General features: G+C 40.0%; 1 protein-coding gene across 1 annotated transcript in view; it reads left to right on the forward strand.

Moving 5' to 3' along the window:
* The window catches only part of ZMPSTE24 (zinc metallopeptidase STE24), a 44,201-nt gene that overhangs the window by 7,381 nt on the left and 9,527 nt on the right, over positions 1-27,293 (forward strand). The window contains exons 3-7 of the mRNA XM_003273323.3: positions 1,444-1,530; positions 2,061-2,177; positions 3,616-3,768; positions 5,516-5,657; positions 14,661-14,845. Of these exons, the coding sequence (XP_003273371.2) occupies positions 1,444-1,530; positions 2,061-2,177; positions 3,616-3,768; positions 5,516-5,657; positions 14,661-14,845 (684 nt within the window). The remainder of the gene's footprint in view (positions 1-1,443; positions 1,531-2,060; positions 2,178-3,615; positions 3,769-5,515; positions 5,658-14,660; positions 14,846-27,293) is intronic.

A 27,293-nucleotide genomic window follows, 5' to 3' on the forward strand; every position in this document is an offset into this window, starting at 1 on the left:
GCAACATAGCGAGACCCCATCTGTACAAAAAATTAAAATTAGCCAAGTATGGTGGCGCATACCTGTAGTCCTGGCTACTTGGGGGGCTGACATGGAAAGATCCTTTGAACCCAGGAGTTCAAAAATCAGTAAACCATAGATCATAGATCATAGATCATGATCATAGATCATGACACCGCTCCCCAGCCTGAGTGACAGAGTGAGACTCTGTCTCTTAAAAAAAGAAAACAATTTATTAAAGCAATGATTTTCAAACTTTAGTGTACATCAGGTTTACCTAGAAACTGCTGGGCCCCACTTCTAGCTTCTGATTTGGTACATCTGGGGTAGGGCCTGAGACTTTGCATTTCTAAGAAATTCCCAGATGCTGTTGCTGCTGTCCAGAGACCATATTTGAGACCCATGATATTAAACCAATCCAATGTACTGGTAACAGTCTAAAAGATGGATAGTTTAAAGTGTGGGTGAGATTGTGGGAAAACAGAAACACTGGAGTACTGCTAATGGGAGTGTAATTTGTTATAAACACTTTAGGAAATATCCTGATAATACCAAATAAAGTTGAAGTCCACCATGGATGGATCTAAGAAAATTTACAGTATAAAAAGCTCATTTTTGTATTTCTTGTAGAGACAGGTTTCACCATGTTGTCCAGGCTGGTCTCGAATTCCTGAGCACAAGCAATCTGCCTGCCTTGGCCTCCCGAAGTGCTAGGATTACAGGCATATGCTACCACACCCGGCGGTTTAAACTTTCTAAGTTTAGTTTGTGATTTTGTTGTGGTCTTTTGACAAAAGTTTTTTTTTTGTTTTGTTTTAGAACAGCTTTATTGAGATAATTCGTGTACCATACAATTCATATACCATACAATTCATCCATATATAGTGTACAGACAAAAATGTTATTTTAACCACCTAAATTTAGTATCTCAATGGTTAGTACTCATCTAAATGCATAATTTATGCTAAATGTGAAATAGGTCTGTTTTTTAAAAAATTATTTTGTTTTGTTATTTTATTTTATTTTATTTGAGACAGGGACTCACTTTATTGCCTTGCTGGAGTGCAGTATCACAATCACGGCTCACTGGAGCCTTGACTTCCCAGGCTCAGGCAATCCTCTCACCTCATTCCCCCAAGTAGCTGGTTCTACAGGTACGCACTATCAGGCCCAGCTAATTTTTAAATTTTTTGTAGAGATAGGGTCTCAACTCACCTTGTTGCCCAGGCTGGTCTTGAATTCCTGGCCTCAAGTGATGCTTCTGTCTCAGTCTCCCAAAGTGCTGGGATTACAGGCATGAGCCACCGTACTGGCCTCTTTTTTTTTTTTTTTTTTTTTAAATAGAGAGATGATTATTTTGTCCTTTCTTTCTTTATACCATGCTTTCTCATATGATAGTTTCTAGTACTGTTCAACTGTGATCAAAGTATCTTTGTTTTATAGCTTATTCTTCTCTTTGGAGGAATACCTTATCTCTGGAGACTTTCTGGACGGTTCTGTGGTTATGCTGGCTTTGGACCAGAATATGAGGTTCGTGATTCATTAGCATATATTTGTCATGGTATTTCTTTTCTACTAAAGTTAATTTTTTGGCTTCTGCCAATGTTAGACTTGCCTCTCTGTCTGCATAGTCCTTGGTTACCCATGCTGTATTGGCATAACATTAGTTATGATAACAAATCCCAGAATATCACAGGCTTATTTGCAATGGTTTATTTCTCAATCACGTAATAGTCCAGTGTGAGTATTTTTAGTTATCAGGTGACTTTCTTCCATGTGGTAAGCCAAGAATCCAGGCTTTTTATCTTAGGGATTTGTCTATATGATTTAAGGTACCTTTCATATAGTGCCTGTGTAATAAAAAAGGAATTGTTTTGTTTCTCGTTTACTTCTCTCAAAAGTAAACTTTTTTGAAGGCAGGGATGATGTTTCAGACCTTGTGTTATCCACAGAATCAAGCATATTGCTTGGGATATAGTAAGTAGGTGCTCAGCAAATACTTGTTGATTTGTTTGCTAGTAGTTCATAAAAACTGGATTTTTGTTTTTTCTTTTGTTTAGATCACTCAGTCCCTGGTGTTTCTGCTGTTGGCTACACTTTTCAGTGCATTGACTGGTTTGCCATGGAGTCTTTATAATACTTTTGTGATAGAAGAAAAACATGGTTTCAATCAACAGGTATAATAAAGAATACAAATGTTCTCTTTTAAATGTGAAAAACTTCTGTGCTTTTATCCTGTACTGTTTATAATTTAAACATAATTTACTATTTCAGAGTATGAATTGAGAAAAAAGGAAACTACAGATTTGGTAAAGATCATAGTTGAAAGTCTTGGGGGCCACGGTGGCTCAGGCCGGTTGCTCTGGCACTCAGGGAGGCGAGGCTACACGTTTGAGGCCAACCTAGTCAACATTGATTTAAAAAAAAAAAAAAAAACTTAAGGCCGGGCATGGTGGCTCATGCCTGTAATCTCAGCACTTTGGGAGGCCGAGGCGGGTGGATCCTGAGGTCAGGAGATCGAGGCCATCCTGGCTAACACCGTGAAACTCTGTCTCTACTGAAAATACAAAAAATTAGCCGGGCTTGGTGGCGGGCGCCTGTAGTCCCAGCTACTCGAGAAACTGAGACAGGAGAATGGCGTGAACCCGGGAGGCGGAGCTTGCAGTGACCTGAGATCTCGCCACTGCATTCCAGCCTGGGTGACAGAGTGAGACTCCGTCTCAAAAAAAAAAAAAAAAAGAAAGTCTTGACTGGGTACAGTGGCTCATGCCTGTAATCCCAATACTTTGGGAGGCTAAGGCGGGAGGATCACTTGAGTTCAGGAGTTCAAGACCAGCTTGGGTAGTATAGTGAGACTTCATCTCTACAAAAAAATTCTAAAAGTTAGCCAGTTGTGCTGGCATGCACCTGTAGTCCCAGCTACTTGGGAGGCTAAAGCAGGAGGATTGCTTGAGCCCAGGAGGTTGAGGCTACAGTGAGCCATCATTGTGCCACTGTACTCCAACCTGGGCAACAAAGCCAGACCCTGTCTCTTAAAAAAAAAAAGAAATTTATGTTATAAACTCCTTTAGCACTAATGTCTATTGTTTTTCAGCTACTAATAATCATTTGTTTGTTTGCGACAGGGTCTCGTTCTGTCACCTAGGCTGGAGTGCAGTGGCAGGATCATGGCTCACTGTAGCCACGACCTTCCAGACTCAAGCAATCCTCCCACCTCAGCCTGCCTTGTATCTGGGACTACAGATGAATTATACTACACTGGGTTAATTTTTTTGTTGTTATTTTTAGTAGTGACAGGGTCTCACTATGTTGCCCAGGCTGGTCTGGAACTACTGGGCTCAAGCAATCCTCCCATCTAGGCCTCCCAAAGTGCTGGAATTACAGTCGTGAGCCACTGCACTCGTCCTCACTTAATAATGTTTAAATGAATTTTCAGCTGTAAAATGGAAGACATTTACCCATTGTCTTAAGCTGCCTAATGTCATATAATATAGTTTCACTGCATGTTAATTTTAAAAATTGCTTTAATAATGTATCCTTTGTATTTATTTATCAGTTATTTTAAAAAGCAGAACCAGTTTCTCAGTTTCTTGTGGTAATGTTTTCTTTTTGCAGACTTTGGGGTTCTTCATGAAAGATGCAATCAAGAAATTTGTCGTGACTCAGTGTATTTTGTTGCCTGTGTCTTCACTTCTACTTTACATTATTAAAATTGGGGGTGACTATTTTTTTATTTATGCCTGGCTGTTCACGTTAGTTGTGTCTCTGGTGAGTAAAATCTTTATTTCATTTTCCTTTACAAAAGTTCCTTGGTGAGATTACTGTAATCTTCATTGGCATGTAAACAGTTCTTAAGAAGCAGCTGAAATATAAACAGGTGCTTATATACATTTCCTCCCTGGTTTCTGCTTCTGATTATAGAAACAGGAGTGTTGACTGACCATAAATTTCCTTCTCCTTATGCTAACTCTTCAAGTCATAGAAACTAGTTGTTAGTCACTTTTAATGATTCAGTTGTCAGGCAGTTTTGGGTTGTGCATTTGTGAGTTGCCACCAGAATGACTAAGTGTGATAATTTAATGACTCCTGACTAACTTCCACTGCCTAAAATCATGGTTATTTTGAAGAGAAATGAGATTTAAGAGGGACAAGAGAAAGAAAGCATATACTTAACTGGCTTTCTTCTGCTTCCCTTCCCTTGCCTTTCCCTTCCCCATTAGACACTCTCTCCCTTCTTTGCCCCATCTACTTCCCCTTCTCCTTCTATCTTTTACCCATTCTTCTTCCTTTCCTTCTCCTTTGTCTTCCCTTTTCTCCCCAACTGCCACCTATTCCTGCCTCTCTTCTTCTCCTTTCCTTTTCCCTCTCACTGTTTTCCCCCTGATTTTTCCCTCCCTCACGTCTCCTATCCTCTTCTCTTTCCATACTCTCAAGTGCTTCACAGCACAAACACTACAACACAGTCAAAATGGTCTGTTCAGGGCCAGGCACAGTGGCTTATGCCTGTAATCCTGGCACTTTGGGAAGCCAAGGTGGGAGGATTGCTTAAGCTCAAGAGTTTAAGACCAGCCTCGGTAACACAGTGAGACTCTGTCTCTACAAATAATTTTTAAAAAACCCAAATGAAAAAACCCAAAGTAGTCTGTTCAGTGCACCCAGAAATTATCATCTAACAGCTCTTCAACTCCACTGATGAGGTTTATTTTATCTTATTTTAGAGATAGGGCCTCCCTATGTTGCCCAGGCTGGAGTACAGTGGCTGTTTCACGGGAATGATCATAGTGCACTACAGCTTTGAGCTCCTGAGCTCAAGCAGTCCTCCTGCCTCGGCCTCCTAAGTAGCTAGGACTACAGGTGTGTGACACCACGCCCCAGCTGAAGTTTATTTTAGTCTGAATTACGTAATGCTCATTGTTTCATTTTCCACTGATGGGATCAAGATCAGAAAATGGGCGCTAGTTGGATTTACAGGTATCTATTGTATGGCAAATTAAAGTAAGAGGAAAAAGCAAAGAAAATGCTATTTCAACCACAATGTACAATTATGAACTACAGGTAATTAATTTTAGCTGATAAGCCAAGCAAGTAACAGCACATAATCAAGTTCTACTAATTCTTTTTTAGGAAAGACTTCAGGTCTATTGTGATTACGCTAAAAGGCAGAACTGCGTGTTATGATTGACTCATGAAGCATCAGAAATCCCCAAGATAGTTTTGAAAGGACTATACTTATTACCACCTAGAGATTTTAATCACTGTTAGTAGCATTATCCTTTAAAATAAAATTCATAAGTTTACTCTGTTATCAGACTACTCATTTCAATTTAATTCATCAGACAGATATTATGCTGTTACTATCTGGTACTATTTGGGCCTGGGAATACCAGAGCAAGTAAGTTCCTTGTTCTCAAGTTTGAGGTCAACGTAATTGTTTTAATACAATTTAATCTGTATAATAAAGAATGATTTTTCTTTAAGAACATGTTCATATGTTATTCTGACATTTACTTTTCAGGTTCTTGTCACAATCTATGCTGATTATATTGCCCCTTTATTTGACAAATTCACACCTCTGCCTGAGGGAAAGCTTAAAGAAGAAATTGAAGTAATGGCAAAGAGTATTGACTTTCCTTTGACAAAGGTGTATGTTGTGGAAGGTAAGGCTACCTGGGGATAAGAAAGTTTTATCCAAGTGGTTTGTTTTATTTGATACTTTATTCTTAAAATTTTAATAAAAGAATAAATCAGTTTTTGTTTTTTTCTTTTTAAAATTTGTTATTTAAAGGCTAGGAGTTTACCTTTTGGCTTTTTAAGATTTACAGAAATTGATAACATAGTCCAGGGATAAAAACTGGTGGCTTGATGCCAAATCCTGCTCTTGTCTGCAGCTGTGTTTGTTTGGTTTTACAGTATTGTTTTAAATTTTGGGCCAAGGCTTTTTCACTCTCTGTTATATTATGTTATATATTAGACTGATTTATTCACTTCTGTTATCTGCCTAGTTCTTTTAGGTAATTAAGTTGGACTCTTGAATAGTCAAATTCTGTTTAGTATTAGTTTGGAGGCTCTTAAACAAAGCCAGTGTTATTGGCCTTGTCTCCTCCAACAAAATATCCAGTGTTCTGGAGGACTCACCTGAAGATTGATTACCAAAGACTGCGGTGCCACTGAATACTGCAGATTTGTTATACTCTGCTTTTTTGATGATTAATTTGAGATTTAAGTGGTCTCTTGACCGTTACTCAAATCTTGACTTCCCATTAACACCCAGTCTATTACTTTCTTTGAGACTTTGGTAGTTGACTATTAAAGTCTCAAAGAAGCCTACGGAGATGTAGAGAGAAACTGTTGTAAGGTTCTATGACTTCCAGAATTTATAAAGTCCATATAAATGAATGTAATAGTTCTGTCCCTGCTACTTACCAGTTATAGGATCTTGGACAAGTAACTTCACCCTTCTGGGTTTCAGTTGTGTTTCCTCTAAGCTATGGTTTCACAAATGTTTTTTGTAAAGGGCTAGATAGTAAATATTTTAGCTTTGTGGGCCACTTGTTCTCTGTTGCAACTATTCAGTGCTACTATTATAGCACAAAAGCAGCCATAGACAATACTAAACAAATGAGTGTGGCTGTGTTCCAATAAAACTTTATGAAAATAAATGGCAGATTGGATTTGGCCTGTGGGCTACAGTTTGCTGATCCCTGCTCTAAAGTCAAATATTACCAGTGAGAAGCAGCTGTGTTAGATGAAGGTATAAAAGCAGAAGCAATCACAGGGTTAGAGGAGAACAGAGATGGTCACAACTGAAAAGAATGAATCAACAGCAACTGGAAGAACGTAGAAATTTCAGACATCTGGCTGGGCGCAGTGACTCACGCCTGTAATCCCAGCACTCAGGGAGGCCAAGGCAGGTGGATCACCTGAGGTCGGCCCTTCAAGACCAGCCTGGCCAACATGGTGAAACCCTGTCTTTACTAAAAATACAAAAAATCAGCCGGGCGCATGCCTGTAATCCCGGCTACTCAGGAGGCTGAGGCAGGAGAATCGCTTGAACCTGGAGGTGGAGGTTGTGGTGAGCCAAGATCAAGCCATTGCACTCTAGCCTGGGCAACAAGAGCCAAATTCTGTCTCAAAAAAAAAAAAAAAATATGTCAGACATTTAGTGGCTCCTGAGGATATACAGCCCAACTAAAGGCACAATTGGAGTAGCTTAAAAGTCTGTGGAGAAATGGTAGAATAAGCCAGTTCATACTTACTTCTTTAGCCTCTGAAATAACTACTCTTTTTTTTGTTTTTTAGGTAATATTAAACTAGAAATTTAATCATTAATCAGTTCAACAGAATAGTCTCTAAGCTGCTTTTACTGAAGGAGCAACCTAAGTTGCTGATCCCGTAAGTTATAATCAGATAACGTGAAATAATAGTTAATGCTACGACAGTGGAGGTAGTCAATAGAATATGTGAAATATATCGGTGCTATTTTCTTTTCATCTTTTTTTTTTCCCCCTACAACAACCAGAGTATGAGAGCTATTTTCATTTTAGATAAAATAGTCAGGGAAGGCTTTATGGAAGGTTATGACCTGAGCTGGGTGTTAATGGGAAGTCAAGATTTGAGTAGGTTGGGGGCAGCATTTCAGACGTCAGGCTTCAGGGTCAGAAGGCTTGGGTTTGAATCATAGCTCTATCACAGATTATCAGTGCTGGGCTTGGTGGCTCCAGCCTGTAATCCCATCTACTGGGTAGGCTGAGGTGGGAGGTCAGGAGTTGGAGACAAACTACTTGTGTGACTTTGCGCAACTTAGCTTTGCCAAACAGCAGTTTACTCATCTATAATGTATGTTTTTATTGTTGTTAACAATAGTAACAATTCTCAGAAATATTTTGAATGAATGAATGTTGTTGCTGACAATAACAACACACATTACATGTTTGTAAATTGGTCGGGGGATTGTAGTGAAAAGCCAAGAATCTTGCTCTCAAAATACTATCAGATAGCAAGTGCTGTGCAGAGAATTAAACTAGTTTGGTCTGATAAGTTGATACTGTAGATTGGGTCATCAGATTAAGCTGAGACCTAAAGGGAGGAGCTGCCCATTTGACGTCAATGGGAAGATGTTCAAGGACCATGAAGAAGTCCAGTGTGGCTGCACCATAGCAGGAGAGTGTTAGGAGATGAAATCTGAGACATAGGCAAGAATCAGACCACATAGGCCTTTGTAAGTCAGGGTAAGGAGTTTGGATTTTAAGTTCAGTGGGAAGAGCCATTGAAGGCTTAGACAGGAAAGTGACATGATCTGCTTTGTATTTTTAAAATATCCTGGGCTAATGTATGGAGAATATATTGTAAAGAGAGGCAAGAGTCTAGGTAGGACATAATAGTAGCTTAGACTAGGATAATAGTAATTAATGGAGAGAAGTGGATACATTTGGGACAAGTTTTAGGGGTAGAGTTGATTGAATTTTCTAACTGATTGCATTGGGAGAATAAGGAAAAGAGTGACATCAAAGATAATGGCCTAGGACTTTTGACCTGAGCAGTTGGATATATGGTAGTTTACTGAGATGGAAAAAAATGGGAGAAGAGTAGGTTTGTGGGGGAATTAAGACTTCTAATGGCTATATTACATATTGAGGAACCTATTAAACATTGTATTAGAGTTCTGCAAGCAATAGAAACCAACTGTGGCTGATTTAAGCAGAAAAACTGCTTATTGAAGCAATATTTGGACCAGGCGCAGTGGCTTATGCTTGTAATCCCAGCACTTGGGGAGGCCAGGTGGGTGGATCACTTGAGGTCAGAAGTTCGAGACAAGCCTGGCCAACATGGTGAAACCCTGTCTGTACTAAAAATACAAAAAAAAAAAAAAAAAAAAAAAATTAGCCAGACGTGGTGGCGGGTGCCTGTAGTCCCAGCTACTTGGGAGACTAAGGCAGGAGAATTGCTTGAACCCAGGAGGCAGAGGTTGCAGTGAGTCAAGATCATACCACTGCACTCTAGCCTGGGCGACAAAGCAAGACTCTGTCTCAAAAAAAAAAAAAAAAAACCAGTATTTGGCCAGGCGTGGTGGCTCACGCCTGTAATCCCAGCACTTTGAGAGGCTGAGGCAGGTGGATTACCTGAGGTCAAGAGTTCGAGACCAGCCTGGCCAACATGGTGAAACCCTGTCTGTACTAAAAAATACAAAAATTAGCCAGGCATGGTGGTATGCACCTGTAGTTCCAGCTACTGGGGAGGCTGAGGCAGGAGGATCGCTTGAATCTGGGAGGTGGAGGTTGCAGTGAGCTGAGATCGTGCCACTACACTCCAACACTCCAGCCTAGGCAACAGAGTGAGACCCTGTCTCAAAAAAAAAAAAAAGAAAAAAGAAACGTTTGATATCTCACAAAATCCACAGGAAAATTAAGTTTACGAAGCTCAGAAAATGGCTGTCACATAGGAAGGCTAGGAACTTATAATCATATTGCAGAACCTGTCTGGTGAGGACAGTGGTGTGGCTACTTCAGAACACCGGATTCAGCCACTAGCACCTACAGAATTAATTCCTCACTGCTTTGCTTTTTTATGTAATTAGCCAACTATTCAGAGTCCCTAAGGGGTGCATCTGATTGACTAAGCTAGGGCATGGCGCTAGCTGCTCGGAGTGCTGGGGAAACAAATTTCTGGCCTTTTAGATTTCTCAAATGAGAAGCAGCCTCTCACGTGGTGTGACACTTCCTAAACTCTGCAAGGAGATTCTAATATTGGACAAGAAAAAAGACTACACACAAGAATACAAACAACAAATATGTCTATAAACATCCCTGTGGAGATGTCAAATAGGTAATTGTATGTATGAGTCTGGAGTTTTAGGGAGAGGTCAGCACTAAAAATACAGATTCGGAAGTATCTGGCACATAGATGGTGTTTAATGCTGTCCGTGAGGGGACTTAAGAGAAGGGGAACAGGGTCAGAGTCAGCAGAGAAACAGCTAGGAAGGAGGCTAAGGAGGAGAGGCCCTTGAGGTAGGAAGAAAACCAAGAGAAACTGGTGTCTCAAAAACCAGAAGATCGTGTTTTAAGGAGAAAGTGGTCAACTATGTTAAATGCTGCTAAGAGGTTAAGAGGAAGCATTCTAAACAAAAAATGGCAATGCCTTACATTTTTGTACAATGTTTTGGTTTTTGGAGTTCTCAAATACGTCACTTCATACCTCAAGCGATATCATTAATCCATTCAGTAAATAAGCATCATTGAATATACAGTCATGCATTGCTTAATAATGGCAGTATGTTCTGAGAAATGCGTCATTAGGCTTTTCATTGTCATGCAAACACCATTATACTCATACAAACCTAGATGGTGTTACCTACTGCATACCTAGGTTGTATGGTATATATAGCCTCTTGCTCTAGACTACAAACCTATCTAGCATGTTACTGTACTGAATACTGTAGGCAACTGTAGCATGATGATTGGCATTTGTGTATCTAAACATAGAAAAGATAGTGTGCTCTGCTACAACATTACGGTGGCTATGAGGTCACTAGGTGATAGGAATTTTTCAGCTTCATTATAATTTTGTGGGACCACTGTCCTATATGTAGTCTGTTGACCGAAATGTCATTATGCGGTACATGACTGTATGCGACATGCCAGGCACAGCGATATAAAAAGCTTACAGTACAGTACAGGGATTCTTTTTTTTTTTTTGAGACGGAATCTTGCTCTGTCACCCAGGCTGGAGTGCAGTGGCACAATCTTGGCTCACTTCAAGCTCCGCCTCCCGGGTTCACACCATTCTCCTGCCTCAGCCTCCTGAGTAGCTGGGACTACAGGCGCCCACCACCATGCCCAGCTAATTTTTTGTAATTTTTTTAGTAGAGACAAGGTTTCACCGTGTTAGCCAGGATGGTCTCAATCTCCTGACCTCGTGATCTGCCTGCCTCGGCCTCCCAAAGTGCTGGGATTACAGGCATGAGCCACCGCACCCTGCCAGGGATTCAACTTTAGTAAGTATAAAAGTCCCTCGAGAGTTTGTTAAAAGACAGATTCCTGGGCTTCATTCCCAGAGATTCTGACTTAGTAGGTGTTTCCAGTATCTACTTCTAACAAGTACCCCTAGGTGATTTTGGCGTATTCCTTGGACCACACTTTGAGATACCTGGACCGGTGGGAGATAGTAAGACATTAATTTACTTTTATTTGTGTGCATACAATCTGCTTACTTTCATAAATAACTTCAGATAGTGTTTAATAAATATTTTTAAATTAATTTAAAAATTTAGGATTAGCAGCCAGGCGTGGTAGCTCACACCTGTAATCCTAGCACTTTGGGAGGCCCAGGTGGGCAGATCACCTGAGGTCAGGAGTTCGAGACCAGCCTGGCCAACATGATGAAACCCCATCTCTACTAAAAATACAAAAATTAGCTGGATGTGGTGGCGTGTGCATGTAATCCCAGCTACCCGGGAGGTTGAGGCAGGAGAATCGCTGGAACCTGGGAGGCGGAGGCTGCAGTGAGCAGAGATCGCACCACTGCCAGCCTGGGCAACAGAGCAAGACTCCATCTCAAAAAAAAAAAAAAATTTAGGATCAGGAAAGATAGAGATAGAAGGATGGGACTTCAAAGGGTAACACAGACAAAATAAACAAACATGTTTGGCTCTTCCTGGCAACCAAACCAAAAAGAAATGTAATAATGCAATAAATAAATAATAGCTTCTATTTGTCAAAGTTTTACTACTGAACATACTGCCAAGTACTTTTCATTAGAAATATGAGTAGATAGAAAATTCATGTTTTTTGTGAAAGACTTCAAATTCTCAAGAGAAATAAATGTTTATCATTTATTTTTTGAAAAAAGTATATAAATAACAGTAGTAGTATACAGATCAGACAGCATATTAGTTGCTTCACTTAGAATATCTCATGTAATCCATAATCTAACCCAGTGAGGTAGATATTAGCCTCGCTTCATAAATAGGAAACTAAAGCTTAAAGAAATTTTGTAAGTTTTCTAAATTGACACAACTAATACATGGCAGAGCCAAGATTTGAACCCAAAGTCTATGCTCTTAATCACTATACTCAACTCACTGCACATTGTAGGACATTTAGAAATCAAAGAAGTGCATAAAGAAGAAAATAAAAATCAACCATAGTTCAGGTACTGTTAGCTGCTATTAAAAATTTTGGTATGGGCCGGCTGTGGTGATTCACACCTGTAATCCCAGCACTTTGGGATGCCAAGGCAGGAGAATTGCTTGAGCCCAGGAGTTAGAGACCAGCCTGGGCAACATAGCAAGACCCTGTCTCTACAAAAAATTAGCTGGTCACGGTGGTATATATCTGTAGTCCTAGCTACTCAGGAGGATGAGGCAGGAGGATTGATTGAGCTCAGGAGGTCAAGGCTGCAGTGAGCCATGATTATGCCATTGCATTGCAGCCTAGACGACAGAGAGAGACCCTGTCTCAAAAGAAAAAAAGGTATGTCTTCTTCCAGTCTTTATAAAAATTGCTTTAATTATAGAAGTAGGTATGCTGATTTTAAAAGTCTTTGGGAAAAGAAACAAAAATCCATAATTCTAGAATTTAGTGATAAACATTTCAATATTTTGGTATGTTTCCTAATAGACATGGGCTTATGCTTTTCTGTTAATATTTATTAGGTTGGTGCAAAAGTAATTGCAGTTTCAGACCATGAATTTTGAATCCTTGTAACTAGGCTCAAACACATCTTTATTAATCAAAAGAGGAACCATTACAATCAACACATTTTTGCCAACAAGAAATACGTTTGTTTATTCCTATAGGGTAAAACTCTGTGCTTCGGGATTTGGCAAACTCTTGGAAAGCATTTTCTGCACCCAGCTAGTTGTGAAAACATTTTCTCTTTAAAAAGTTGTTGAGATGCTTGAATAAGTGGTAGTCAGTTGGCAAGAGGTCAGGTGAATGTGGCAGATCAGGCAAAACTTCATAGCCCAATTTGTTCAACTTTTGAAGCATTGATTTTGTGATGTGCGGTTGGGTGTTGTCTTGGAGAAGAATTGGGCCCTTTCTGTTTCCCAGTGCTGGTTGCAGGCGTTGCAGTTTTCTGTGCATCTCATTGATTTGCTCTGCATACTTCTCAGATGTAATGGTTTTGCCGGGATTTAGAAAGCTATAGTGGATCAGACTGGCAGCAGACCACCAACCAGTGACCATGACCTTTTTTTGGTGCAAGTTTGGCTTTGGGAAGTGCTTTGGAGCTTCTTCTGTGTCCATCCACTGAGCTGGTCATCGCCTGTTGTTCTATAAAATCCATGTTTCGTCTCACGTCACAGTCTGATAGAGAAATGGTTTGTTGTGTAAAATAAGAGAAGACGACACTTCAAAACAATGATTTTTTTTAATTTTTATTTTCGCTTAGCTCATGAGGCACCCACTTATCAGGCTTTTTCACCTTTCCAGTTTGCTTCAAATGCCAAACGACCGTAGAATGGTCGACATTGAGTTCTTCGGCAACTTCTTGTGTAGTTGTAAGGGGATCAGCTTCGATGATTGCTCTCCATTGGTCATTGTCAACTTCCGATGGCCTGCCACTACGCTCCTCATCTTCAAGGCTCTCGTCTCCTTTGCAAACTTCTTGAACCACCACTGCGCTGTACGTTCGTTAGCAGTTCCTGGGCCAAATGCTTTGTTGATGTTGCGAGTTGTCTCTGCTGCTTTGTGACCCATTTTGAACTCAAAGAAGAAAATTGCTTGAATTTGCTTTTTTTTTGTTTTTTCTTTCTTTGTGAGACAGAGTCTCTTTCTGTTGCCTAGGCTGGAGTGCAGTGGCGACATCTCTGCTCACTGCAACCTCCATCTCCTGGGTTCAAGCAGTTCTCATGCCTCAGCCCCACGTGTAGCTGGGATGACAGGCATGCGCCACCATGCCCGGCTAATTTTTTGTATTTTTGGTAGAGACAGGGTTTCACTATGTTGGCCAGGCTGGTCACGAACTCCTGACTTCAAGTGATCCGCCTGCCTCAGCCTCCCAAAGTGCTGGGATTACAGGCATGAGCCACTGCACCCGGCTGAATTTGCTTTTTGTCTAATACAATTTCCCTTATCTAAAATAAATATAAAATAAACGGCAAGTAATAAGTCATTAGCAAAAAACATAAAGTGAGAAATGTGCAGTAAAATGATGTATAACATAACCATATTTATTTAAGAATGTATTCCAGTATCAAACAGCAAATTTCAACAATGCAAAAACCGCAATTACTTTTGCACCAACCTAATACATGTACATTTTTTCTTGACAATAATGGAACCTTATATACGTGAAGTTTTGTATCCTTCACAATATATTGGTGAGCTTTTTCTTGTTAAAATTCTTTGGAAGTATAATTTTTTTCTGGCCGCTTAAAATTCCATTTCATAGTTTTACTATAATTGAATCATTCCGTAACTGTTGGATGTTTAGGCTTTACTTATTTATTTACTGCTATAAAGCTATGATGAGCACATTTATTGGCAAAAAACAGACACTCTCCACTGCTGGTGGTGAATTATGTTGATATGGTTATTCTTCACATATTAAACGATTTGAAAATGTTAATGTCCTTTCCAGTAATTCAATTTCTAGGAGTCTCTCCAAAGGACCCCAAACTTTTTAATTATATTCCATGCTTTGAACTGTCTTTTCCTTAGGATCTAAACGCTCTTCCCACAGCAATGCTTATTTTTATGGCTTCTTCAAGAACAAGCGAATAGTTTTATTTGACACTCTACTAGAAGAGTACTCTGTACTAAACAAAGACATCCAGGAGGATTCTGGCATGGAACCCCGCAATGAGGAAGAAGGGAACAGTGAAGAAATAAAAGCTAAAGTTAAAGTGAGTTATTTTTTCCTAAGAGATTCTACCTTAGTTTTTATACACGGTTCCTGTGACAACTCAAAATAACATCAATTTCTAGGCAGTGAGTGTTGAATTCAGGGAGACTATCAAATAAAAAACCATGGCTCCTTTATAGTTCTGATATTTAGGAGAGATTACCACTATTATTACATGCTAACTACCTTGCAAGCTTTTATAGAATGTAGATATTAAAATTGGAAGCTCATAAGAAAATTCATACGATTATAAGCTATCTTTAAAACAGGAACTTGGGTGTATATATATATATGTGTGTATATATATATAATTTCTGATGTGTTTATGATCAAAGAATTCCCACCAGCAAGATAGAGAGAAGATAAACATCTAATTTTTAGCTTTATTAAGACAGTAATTGTAGGCTTTGGCAATGGAGAGACTTGGATTTGAATCCTGGTTCTGTCATTTAGTAGCTTTGTATCCTTGGATACATTGTGTAATTTAGTCTGTTTTATTTGTTTAACACACATTTATGAAATGTATACTCTGCTGAGAGACTTTACTTGGCACTAGGTACACAAAAATAAAAAGGAATACCTTCCTCTTAAGCTTACAGTCTAAAGGGGAAATAGTCATGCAATCACAGTACAATACGTGAATTGCTGCTGTCAAGCTTTAGATTCTAGATATAGTAACTGGAGCACAAGAAAAGACATTTCTCAAATCTGACCTGAGAGTCTGAGAAAGCTGCTTCTGAATCCTTTTCCTGGACAAGATTGACTGATATTGATTAGCAGAATTTAAAGTATCAAGACGAAATGGGGGAGAGGGGACAATGATAAGAAACAATACAAACTGTCAGAAACGGTCATCAGTATTCGTATGTGTGCTGGAATGTGCCATTGCCTTTGGTGTCATACAGAGATGATTTTAGATCCCTGTTCACTCATCATCTGTGTAACTCTGTGCAAGTAAGTTAAGCTTTCATTTATTTATGTATTTATTTTGAGATGAGGTCTCGTTATGTTTTCCAGGCTGGTCGAACTGCTGGCCTCAAGTTACCCGCCTGCCTCGGCCTCCCAAAGTGCTGGGATTATAGGTGTGTGCCACCGCACCCGGCCAAGCTTTCTAAATCTTTGATTTCTTAACTGAAAGATGAGGCCAGTAGGGTTTCTCAAGCTCCACACTATTTTTTTGAGCCAGATAATTTTTTTGTTGTGGGAGGTATCTTGCGCATCACAGGATGTTTAGCGGCATCCCTGGTCTCTCCCCGCTAGGGTCCATTTCCCCTACAACCTCTAAAAATTGTAACAACAAAAATGTCTCAGAATATTGCCAGATGTCCCCTAAAGGTTGGGGTGGGGCCGAGTCTCCCCTGGTTGAGAAATACTAGGCTAAAGATGCCTACATTTTAGGGTTTTGAAGATTAAATGAAATAATATATGTGAAATACCTTGTACTCTCTACCAAAATGTAGAGAGTACCAGAAAATGATTAGCATCTGAGCATCTGTTTTGACACTAAAAACAGGTTCTAGTAAAGTACCTAGCCTGTTATAGATATGTAGATGAAATAAAATTCTGTGAAGGGATTAGAAGACATCTTAAAGTCATCTTATAAATAGGAAAACTGAAGTCCAGAAAGAATAACCCAGTGATAACACTAGAGAATCATGCAAGTTTAGAAAGTTAATCTGCTTATGGTCGGGCACTGTGGCCCATACCTGTAATCCCAGCACTTTGGAAGGCCAAGACAGGTGGACCACCTGATGTCAGAATTTAGAGACCAGCCTAGCCAACATTGTGGAACCCAGTCTCTACTAAAAATAAAAAATTAGCCAGGCATCGCATGCCTGTAGTCCCACCTACTCCAGAGGCTGAGGCGGGAGAATCGCTTGAACCCGGGAGGCGGAGGCTGCAGTGAGCTGAGATTGTGCCACTGCACTCCAGCCTGGGTGACAGTGAGACCCTGTCTCAAAAAAAAAAGAAAGTTAACCTGCTTAAGAGGCATCCACATGTGGGGTGGACTACATTATAGCTAAACCTAGACATTAGCTAATGGTGCACTGATTACAAGCAAAGTACAGAAATTACAAACATTTAATGTCTATGAGAATAGTTTTCTTTGGCTACAAAAACAATTAGGTGGTCCTTTGAAGTATGTTGAATGGGATTTGACTTATTTTGCTGGCTGCTTTAGGGGCCCGCAGCCGGGTGTGGTGGCTCACACCTGTAATCCCAGCACTTTGGGAGGCTGGGGTTAGAGGATTACTTGAGGCCAGGAGTTTGAGACCAGCCTGAGCAACATGGTGAGACTTCATCTTCTCAAAAATTAAAAAAATAGCCGGGCGTGGTGTTGCGCACTTGTAGTTCCAGCCGCTCGGGAGGCTGAAGTGGGAGGATCACTTGAGTTCAGGAGGTTAAAGCTAAAGTCAGCTGTGTTTGCCCTACTGCACTTCAGTCTGGGCAACAGAGTGAGACCGTGTCTCCAAAACAAAAAGAGCCTGCTTTGCTTCATTGATTAACTACAAATATTTTACTGTCTAAATACATATTACATGACAAGATACAATAGACATAGTTTTACCCTAAAGAACCTATAGTAGAGGAGACAAATAGCCTAGAGTTTAAGGCAGGGCATGGTAAATGTCATGAGCAGTAGCTGATATAGTGTGGCTTTCAGAAATGGAGATATTAATGCAGATTCTAATGGTCAGATAAGTTTCTTAGAAGTGAGGCTATTTGTCTTTTTTTTTTTTTTTTCGAGACGGAGTCTCACACTATCGCCCAGGCTGGAGTGCAGTGGTGTGATCTCGGCTCACTGCAACCTCCACCTCCTGGGTTCAAGCAATTCTCCTCCCTCAGCCTCCCGAATAGCTGGGACTACAGGCGCGCACCATCACAGCCAGCTAATTTTTGTATTTTTAGTAGAGACGGGGTTTCACAATGTTGGCCAGGTTGGTCTTGATCTCTTGACCTCGTGATCCACCCGCCTCGGCTTCCCAAAATGTTGGGATTACAGGCATGAGCCACTGGCGCCTGGCCAGAAGTGAGGCTATTTGAAGTAGGTAGAAATGTGACTTGGGGCTGGGGTTTTTCAGGTTGAAGGCAAGGAATGAATAGAGACAAAGTTCACAATGCCTGTTCTGAAACTAATGATTAAATGGATTCTTGTAGATGGGGATAGGAAGGTAGGCCAGGACCAGTTTTCTGAATACTTTTTCCTGAGGCCATCAAGTGATTGTTTCCAGTGGCCTGGAAAGTTTAGATTAATTTGGGTAGAGGCCAAAGCTTACTTTAGGAAGATTCAATCTGATGGCAGAATATAGAATAGAGCAAAGATTGGAGGCAAGAAGACTTCTAAGAGTCTGCTGCATTAATATGACCAAGATAAGCATGAGATAATGAGGGCCTGTGCCAGAATGAGAGGTCCAAGTAAGTGCAAGAGTCATAATAAAGGATGGATTGAAAGTACAGTCATGCTCCACATAATGACATTTCAGTCAATAATGGACTGAATATGCTACCATAAGATTATAATACCATGTTTGTAACCATACTTGTCCTAAGGTTACATATGCTTAGATACACAGTTACTCACTATTGTGTTACAGTTGCCTACAGTATTCAGTATGGTAACATGATAGACAGGTTTGTAGCCTAGGAGCAATAGGCTGTACCGTAGTGTAGATGTATAGTAAGCTGTATCACCTAGGTTTGTGTAAGTGTACACTATGATGTTTATACAACCAAATCACCTCACAACACACTTATCAAAACATATCCCCATCATCAAGTGATGCATGACTATACTTAGAGATTGATATTATGGGAAGTGAAGGAGAAGGTCAAAGATTGACTCAACAAGCCGGGCGCGGTGGCTCACACCTGTAATCCCAGCACTTTGGAAGGCTGAGGCAGGTGGATCACCTGAGGTCAGGAGTTTGAGATCAGCCTGGCCAACATGGTGAAACCTCGTCTCTACTAAAAATACAAAAATTAGCTAGGCATGGTGGTGGGTGCCTGTAATCCCAGCTACTTAGGAGAATCACTTGAACCTGGGAGGCAGAGGTTGCAGTGAGCTGAGATTGCGCCATTGCACTCCAGCCTAGGCAACAAGAGTGAAACTTCATCTCAAAAAAAAAAAAAAAAAGATTGACTCAAGTTATTAACTTTATTGCTTTTTGGCACATGTACCACTGGTGAGATTATTTTAGTTACATCAATATTTTAAATTTGATTAGTTGTATATCTATTAATATATATTAGGGAAAAAATGAAACTAGTGTATCAAACTCATGATTTCATACAAATGTATTGTCATTTAGGATAAGGCTAGTTTTAAAAGTGGATTGGTTTAAAGAAATAAGTAAATAATTACGTGGAGGGTACACAGATATGGTGGAAGTTTAGGAAACAGATTTATTCAGCACTTGCTACTGAATGCCTACTATGTGCAATGCAGTAAGGGATGCAAAGATGGTGTTAGCCTAGATGGTATAGAGAACATGAAGCATTTCGTTTTTAACAGAAATTTAAAGAAAAAAACTAAAGTTACTTGAAATCCCACGCCTTAGAGATAACTACTATTAACATTTTGATGAGTGTGTCCATAATGGCTATTACATTTTAAAAGATAACTAGGAAACCTGGCTGGAATTTTACCCTTCAGAAGACCAATAGAAGAATTGGAACAACCTGTCTCAAAAGCAATTTAAGGCCAGGCACAGTGCCTCATGCCTGTAATCCCAGCATTTTGGGAGGCCAGGGTGGGAGGATTGTTTGAGGCCAGGAGTTCGGGCAACATAGCAAGACCCCTATCTCTACAGAAAATTAAAAAATACAAAATATTCAAAAGCAATTTAAGAAAATAATTTTAAATATATATAAGCTGCCCTTTTATAGAAGACAGTAAGTATTTCCCCAGTAAGTACTAGGGTTATGTGAAAGTCTTCCCAGTTGATAAATATGATAGAAAGGGTGCAGGCTCCAGAGAGATGGATTTTACCCACTACTTAGTAGCAAGACATTTTAATTTCTTTTTTTTTTTTTTTTTTTTTTTTTTTTGAGACGGAGTCTCGCTCTGTCGCCCAGGCTGGAGTGCAGTGGCGCAATCTTGGCTCACTGCAAGCTCCGCCTCCCGGGTTCACGCCATTCTCCTGCCTCAGCCTCTCCGAGTAGCTGGGACTACAGGCGCCCGCCACCACGCCCGGCTAATTTTTTTGTATTTTTAGTAGAGACGGGGTTTCACCGTGGTCTCGATCTCCTGACCTCGTGATCCGCCCGCCTCGGCCTCCCAAAGTGCTGGGATTACAGGCTTGAGCCACCGCGCCCGGCCGACATTTTAATTTCTTATCTCCTTTTCTTTATCTCTAAAATGAAGACCATACTTCCCATCTGCCCCACTTGGTGCTGTGAGGATCAAATGAGGCACTGTATGAATTTTGTAAAAAGGAAAATGCTAAGAAAACTAATAGATGGGCAATACCTATTTTTGTTCTCTTATCTGAAATTAGTGTGGGAAGAAAAGAAAATCAAGGTCTAAGAATCTTTAGTGAATAAGCAAGTCTCCTTTCGGTGGAAAGTGATCCACACTGTTTAAGCTGTAATCATTCCACATCAGCATATCTTTGAGTGTGACCATGATGCTGTTCTAAACAGCTTCCTAAACCCAGACATCAAACCAAGAGACGAGAGCATATCCTGAACAATAGAGAATTGGTTGTTTTATAAAATAATGCATAATTCATATTGGAAAGCAGGTGACTGGTGAAAACAGAAGCCTAAGGACCATGTTACTTTATGTAAAATGAGGCTATTAATACCTGCCTAATAGTAGTGAAGATTAATGAACTGTTTGTAAAATATCTAATACATACAGTGTCTGTACATAGGCAGTTAATAAATGGAAGCTGTTATCACTGTTATTATTAAACAAAAACATTAGCTATATTTTTGCTTATTATTGAAGTAGAAAAGTCAAGCCAGCATAGTGGCTCACGCTTGTAATCCCAGCTGGGAGGCCGAGGCTGGTGGATCACCTGAGGTCAGGAGTTTGAGACCAGCCTGACCAGCATGGTGAAACCCCATCTCTACTAAAAATAGAAAATTAGCTGGGTGTGGTGGCACATTTCTGTAATCCTAGCTACTTGGGAGGCTGAGGCAGGAGAATCTCTTGAACTCGGGAGGCGGAGGTTGCGGTGAGCCGAGATCGGTGCCATTGCACTCCAGCCTGGGCAACAAAAGCGAAACTCCATCTCAAAAAATAAATAAATAAATAAATAAATAAATAATAATAATAAAATAAAAATAAAAAAGTTAGAAAACATCAATAACAAAAATAATGATCCAACAAACCATAAACATCTTACTAGATATATTTCTAGTCTTCTAAACTATCATTGTTTTTACCGTTTTCCTTTTATTGAATATGCAGATTGTTTCCAATTTTTTACTGTTAAAAATGTTTCTGCAGTGAGTATTTTTGTATGTAATCCTTCAGTTGTAACTCTTAATTTTCCCTTTAGAGTAGTCTATAAATTGGTGCTTTAGTTTGTTACTCCTTCTTCATGACCATTCCCTGAAGGTACAGGTAAATGTGTGTCTCTTAGCTCTTTAAGGAACGAGGTTAGTTATGTGATTCTTTTCTCTACGAAATGTACTCTGACCCAAACTCTAAAATTTAAATAGGAAAGAGGTAATAAATGTCAGTTGTGTATTGCAAATCATTATAATTTATCCCTCTTTCTCATACAAGGGACCTAGCTTCTCTATATGTGGTCATTTTCCTTAAAAATGAGGAACTGGTGAAAGAGGGGGAAAAATGGTAGAATATCTAGATTCCAATAAATCTTGTTGTCTGTGTTCTCATGAGGCTGCATTTTTCTCAGCTGTGTGAAACAAAATCTATGCCAAGTTCATCCTTTTTTTTTTCTCTAAGTAATTTGCTCTTTTTAGTAGCTGAAGTTTATTTCAAAACATTTAGCCTGAACTTTCTGGGATATATGTTCTCTAACTGTTGCAGGGCACTGTATGTGTCCAATAGATCAAACTTGTTTATTATTTTATTCAAATATTTATATCTTTATTAATATTTTATTTGCTTGGTGTTTCCATTATTGATAGGGGTCTGCTACTGTCCTTTATTATAGTAGATTTGTCAAGTTTTCTTTGCAAATCTTACAGTTTTGAATTAATATGTTCTGAGGCCAGTGTATTAGTTACATGCAAATTTAGAATTAATGTATCCTCCCAGTAAATTGAAACTTTTATGATTGTGTTGTGGCCTTCCTAAATAATCCTTTTTGCCTTTAAGTTGCCTTTAAGTTGGCTGGGCGCAGTAGTCTATGCCTGTAATCCCAGCACTTTGGGAGGCCGAGGCGGGCAGATCACCTGAGGTTGGGAGTTCGAGACCAGCCTGACCAACATGGAGAAACCCTGTCTCTACTAAAAATACAAAATTAGCCGGGCGTGGTGGCACATTCCTGTAATCCCAGCTACTCAGGAGGCTGAGATAGGAGAATCGCTTGAACCTGGGAGGCAGAGGTTGCAGTGAGCCAAGATCGTGCCATTGCACTCCAGCCCAGGCAACAAGAGCTAAATTCCGTCTCAGAAAAAAAAAGAAAAGTTGATTTTTTTCTGCTATGAATACAGGTGTCCCAGCTTTCCTTTGGTTAGTGTTTGTTAGATGTTATCTTTTTTATTTTTTATTTTATTATTATTATTATTTTTGAAACGGAGTCTCGCACTGTCGCCCAGGCTGGAATGCTATGGCGTGATCTCGGCTCACTGCAACCTTCGCCTCCTGGGTTCAAGCGATTCTCCTGCCTCAGCCTCCCAAGTAGCTGAGATTACAGGTGCCCACCACCAAGCCCAGCTAATTTTTTGTATTTTTAGTAAAGATGGAGTTTCACTATGTTGGCCAGGCAGGTCTCAAACTCCTTCCCTTGTGATCCACCCACCTCGGCCTCCCAAAGTGCTGGGATTACAGGCATGAGCTACTGCACCCAGACTCAGAGGTCATCTTTTTACTTTAAAAAAAAAAAAATTAGTGATGGCCGGGCACAATGGCTCATGCCTGTAATCTCAGCACTTTGGGGAGGCCGAGGCAGGTGGATCACGAGGTCAGGAGATTGAGACCATCCTGGCTAACACAGTGAAACCCCGTCTCTACTAAAAATACAAAAAATTAGCCGGGCTTGGTGGTGGGCTCCTGTAGTCCCAGCTACTCGGGACTCTGAGGCAGGAGAATGGCGTGAACCCAAAAGGCGGAGCTTGCAGTGAGCCGAGACCACGCCACTGCACTCCAGCCTGGGAGACAGAGTGAGACTCCATCTCAAAAAAAAAAAAAAATATTCACATAAGATTAACCATCTTAACCATTTTAAAGTGTATAATTCCGTGGCTTATAGTATATTCAAAAAGTTATATAACCATCACCAAACCACTATCTAATTAATCCTTTACTTTTAAGTTGGCCTTATATTTTCAATGTCTCTTGAAGACAGCATGTCAATAGGTTTTATTATGGTTGTTTTTAAAGCTATACTGACAGTTACTATCTTTTTATTGACTGGTTTAGTTTATGTATGTTGTGATTACTGACATATTTGGAATTATTTTTACCATCTTATTTTATGCTGTTTGTGTCTCTTTTCTGTCTTTTCTGTTTTCCACCCTCATCTTCTCCTCACCTCAACACATACACATACACCCTCCCGCTTTTTTCTAAGAACTGATTGAAAGTTTTAAAAAAATTCCACTTGGGTCATTATTCATCTTTGGAGGTTCATGTATTACTATTCTTTTAATGATTGCCGCTAAAACTTAAGCATGCCCACATAACTGAAGATCTTAAAATACGCAGTATCTTCACTGTTTCCTGAACAATCCAGGGTCCTTAAATACTTTGAAACCATTATCCCTTTCATCTTGTATTTTAGTTTTATCCTGTTCATTGTTTATCCCCCAAATTGTCATTTTTTTTTTTGGTCTTATACAGTTATCATTTAGATTCGTCTATATGCTTATCTGTTTTTCTGCTTAACATTCCTTATTCATGTCACACCTTTTAGGAATCATTTTCCTTCTTCCAGAAGTATATGCTTTAGGAATTTCTTTTTCTTTTTCTTTTTATTGAGATGGCGTCTCACTCAGTCACCAGGCTGGAGTGCAGTGGCATGATCTCGACTCACTGCAACCTCTGCCTCCCAGGTTCAAGCGATTCTCCTGCCTCAGCCTCCCAAGTAGCTGGGACTACAGGCGCAAGCCACCATGCCCAGCTAATTTTTGTACTTCTAGTAGAGACGGGATTTCATCATGTTGGCCAAGATGGTCTTGATCTCTTGACCTTGTGATCTGCCCGCCTCAGCCTCCGAAATTGCTGGCATTATGGGTGTGAGCCACCACGCCTGGCCATGCTTTAGGAATTTCTTTGGAAAATTCTGGTTTTGTTTTTATTTTACTCTTATTCTTGGATATCAATGCAGAAATGACAGCTCTTTCTCTTACACTTTAAAGATATCATTCTGCCAGATGCTTAAACTTGTAATCTCAGTACTTTGGGAGGCCAAGGCAGGAGGGTCACTTGAGCTCAGGAGTTCAAGACTAGCCTGGGCAACATAGCGAGAACTTGTCTCTACTAAAAATAAAAATTAGCAAATTAGCTAGTTGTGGTGGTGCGTGCCTATAGTCCCAGTACTCAGGAGGCTGAGGTGGGAGGATCTTTTGGGCCCAGGAGATCAAGGCTGCAGTGAGCTATGATTGTACCACTGCACTCCAGCTTGGGCAACAGAATGAGATCCTGCCTCAAAAATAAATAAACAAATAAGATAAAGATAGCGTTCTGTTGTGTTCTGGATTTTTTTTTTTTTTTTTTTTGAGACAGAGTTTCACCCTTGTCCCCCAGGCTGGAGTTCAATGGCGTGATCTCAGCTCAGTGCAGTCTCCGCCTCCCGGGTTCAAGGGATTCTCCTGCCTCAGCCTTCTAAGTAGCTGTGATTACAGGCGCCTGCCACCATGCCCAGCTAATTTTTGTATTTTTAGTAGAGACGGGGTTTCACCATGTTGGCCAGGCTGGTCTTGAACTCCTGACCTCAGGTGATCCACCTGCCTTGGCCTCCCAAATTGCTGGGATTACAGGTGTGAGCCACTGCGCCCAGCCCATGTTCTGGATTTCTTTGTTGTTCCTGTTGAAAACATCTGGCTCTGAGCTTATTGTCTTTTTTTAAAATTATTATTATTTTTTTAATATTTACAAATTAGGATGCATTTTTTTTCCCTTTTTTTGTGAGACAGTCTTGTTCTTGTTACCAGGCTGGAGTGCATTGCACAATCATAGATCACTGTAGCCTTGAACTTGTGGGTTCAAGCCATCATCCCATCTCAGCCTCTCAAGTAGCTGGGACTATAGGCGCACACCACTATGCCTGGCTAATTAAAAAAAAATTTTTTTTGTAGAAAGTGTCTCATTATGTTGCCCAGGCTTGTCCATGACTTTTTGTTTCTTAATTTATTCCTTTATTTTGGTAGAAAACATCCTCTAGTACCTTCCTGAGAAAGATTACGTAGGTAAAGTTTTAAGTATGCTTAAAATGCCTTCATTTTTCTGTCATACTGGCTTGCTACTTAGACTGGGTATAGATTTCTAGATTGGAAATACTTTTCCTTCAGGATTGTGAAGACATTGTTTCATGGCCTGCTTGATTCCAACACTGCTGATGAATCTGAAGTCATTCAGATTACTGATCCTGGCCAGGCATGGTGGCTTACGCCTGTAATCCCAGCACTTTGGGAGGCCAAGGCAGGCAGATAACTTGAGGCCAGGAGTTCGAGACCAGCCTGGCCGACATGACAAAACCCCTGTCTCTACAAAAAAATACAAAAATTAGTTGGGCATGATAGCTCACGCCTGTAATCCCAGTACTCAGGAGGCTGAGGCACAAGAATTGCTTGAACCTGGGCGGTGGAGGTTGCAGTGAACTGAGATCCTGCCTCTGCACTCCAGCCTGGGTGACAAAGTGAGACCCTGTCTTAAAAAAAGAAAAAAAAAAAAATTGCTGATCCTTTTGTTTCTGTTTTTGTTTTTGTTTGCTTTTCTGGAAGTTTGTTAGATCTTTCTCTGTTTCAGTGTTCTAAAAGTTCACATACCTTGATGGGGATCTGTTTTCATCTACCATGTTATATGCATCACACTGTTTTCATCCACTGTGATATATGCATTAGGCTCTTTTATTCTGGAAATCGAGGTCCTATGGTTGTAAGAAATTTTCTGAAATTATTTTATTGATTTTTCTCCTCTCCATTTTTTAAATTCTGTGTTTTCAGGGCTCCTCTTACTTGAGTGCTGGATTTGTTATACTGAACTCTCCTATCTTTTTAACCCTCTTTTCCATTTTAAATATATCTCTTTCTACTTTCTGGAATTCCCTCATCATCTTCCAATCCTTTTATTGAACTTTCTTTTTTTTTTTTTTTGAGATGTAGTATTGCCCTCTTACCCAGGCTGGAGTGCAATGGCGTGATCTCGGCTCATTGCAACCTCCTCCCGGGTTCAAGCAATTCTCTTGCCTCAGCCTCCTGAGTAGCTGGGATTACAAGTGTGCATCAGCATGCCCAGCTAATTGGTTTTTTTTTTTTTTTGTATCTTTAGTAGAGATGGGGTTTCACCATGTTGGCCAGGCTGGTCTCAAACTCCTGACCTCGTGATCCACCTGCCTCAGCCTCCCAGAGTGCTGGCATTACAGGCTTGAGTCACCATGCCCAACCTTCAGCTTGGATTTCTAAGAATTTTTTTATCTGAATTTTCCATTTTACAGCATTTTGTTATTTTTTCTTAGGTGCAGTATCTTAATTTTCTAAACTTTCTCTTTATATAATTTGTTTATTTCATGTTTTTTTTTTTGTGGATCAGATCTTCTGTGTTAACAGCTTACCTCATATATCTGGTAAATCCTTGGTTATTTGCTCCTTAGTAAGAGAATGGGACTAGGCCGGGCACAGTGGCTCATGCCTGTAATCCCAGCACTTTGGGAGACCAAGGCGGGTGGATCACCTGCAGTCAGGAGTTCGAGACCAGCCTGACTCACATGGTGAAACCCTGTCTCTACTAAAAATACAAAAATTAGCCGGGTGTGGTGGCATGCACCTGTAATCCCAGCTATTCAGGAGGCTGAAGCATGAGAATCACTTGAACCCAGGAGGTGGAGGTTGCTGTGAGCTGAGATTGTGCCGTTGCACTCCAGCTTGGGCAACAAGAGTGAAACTCCGTCTAAAATAAATAATAATAACTACTTTTAATATTTGCATATACTTTCAGTCTACTTTTTATATTTGTATATTTTTATATACACATTCACATTGTTTCATAATTAGAATCATACTATATATTTTTAGTTTGTGTCTTACTTTCTTCACCTAATCATTTTCCAATGTCAGAACATAATCCTTTTTTTTTTTTTTTTTTTTTT

Source organism: Nomascus leucogenys, chromosome 12 (genome assembly GCF_006542625.1).
Source record: "Nomascus leucogenys isolate Asia chromosome 12, Asia_NLE_v1, whole genome shotgun sequence".
Classification (NCBI taxonomy): Eukaryota; Metazoa; Chordata; class Mammalia; order Primates; family Hylobatidae; genus Nomascus; species Nomascus leucogenys.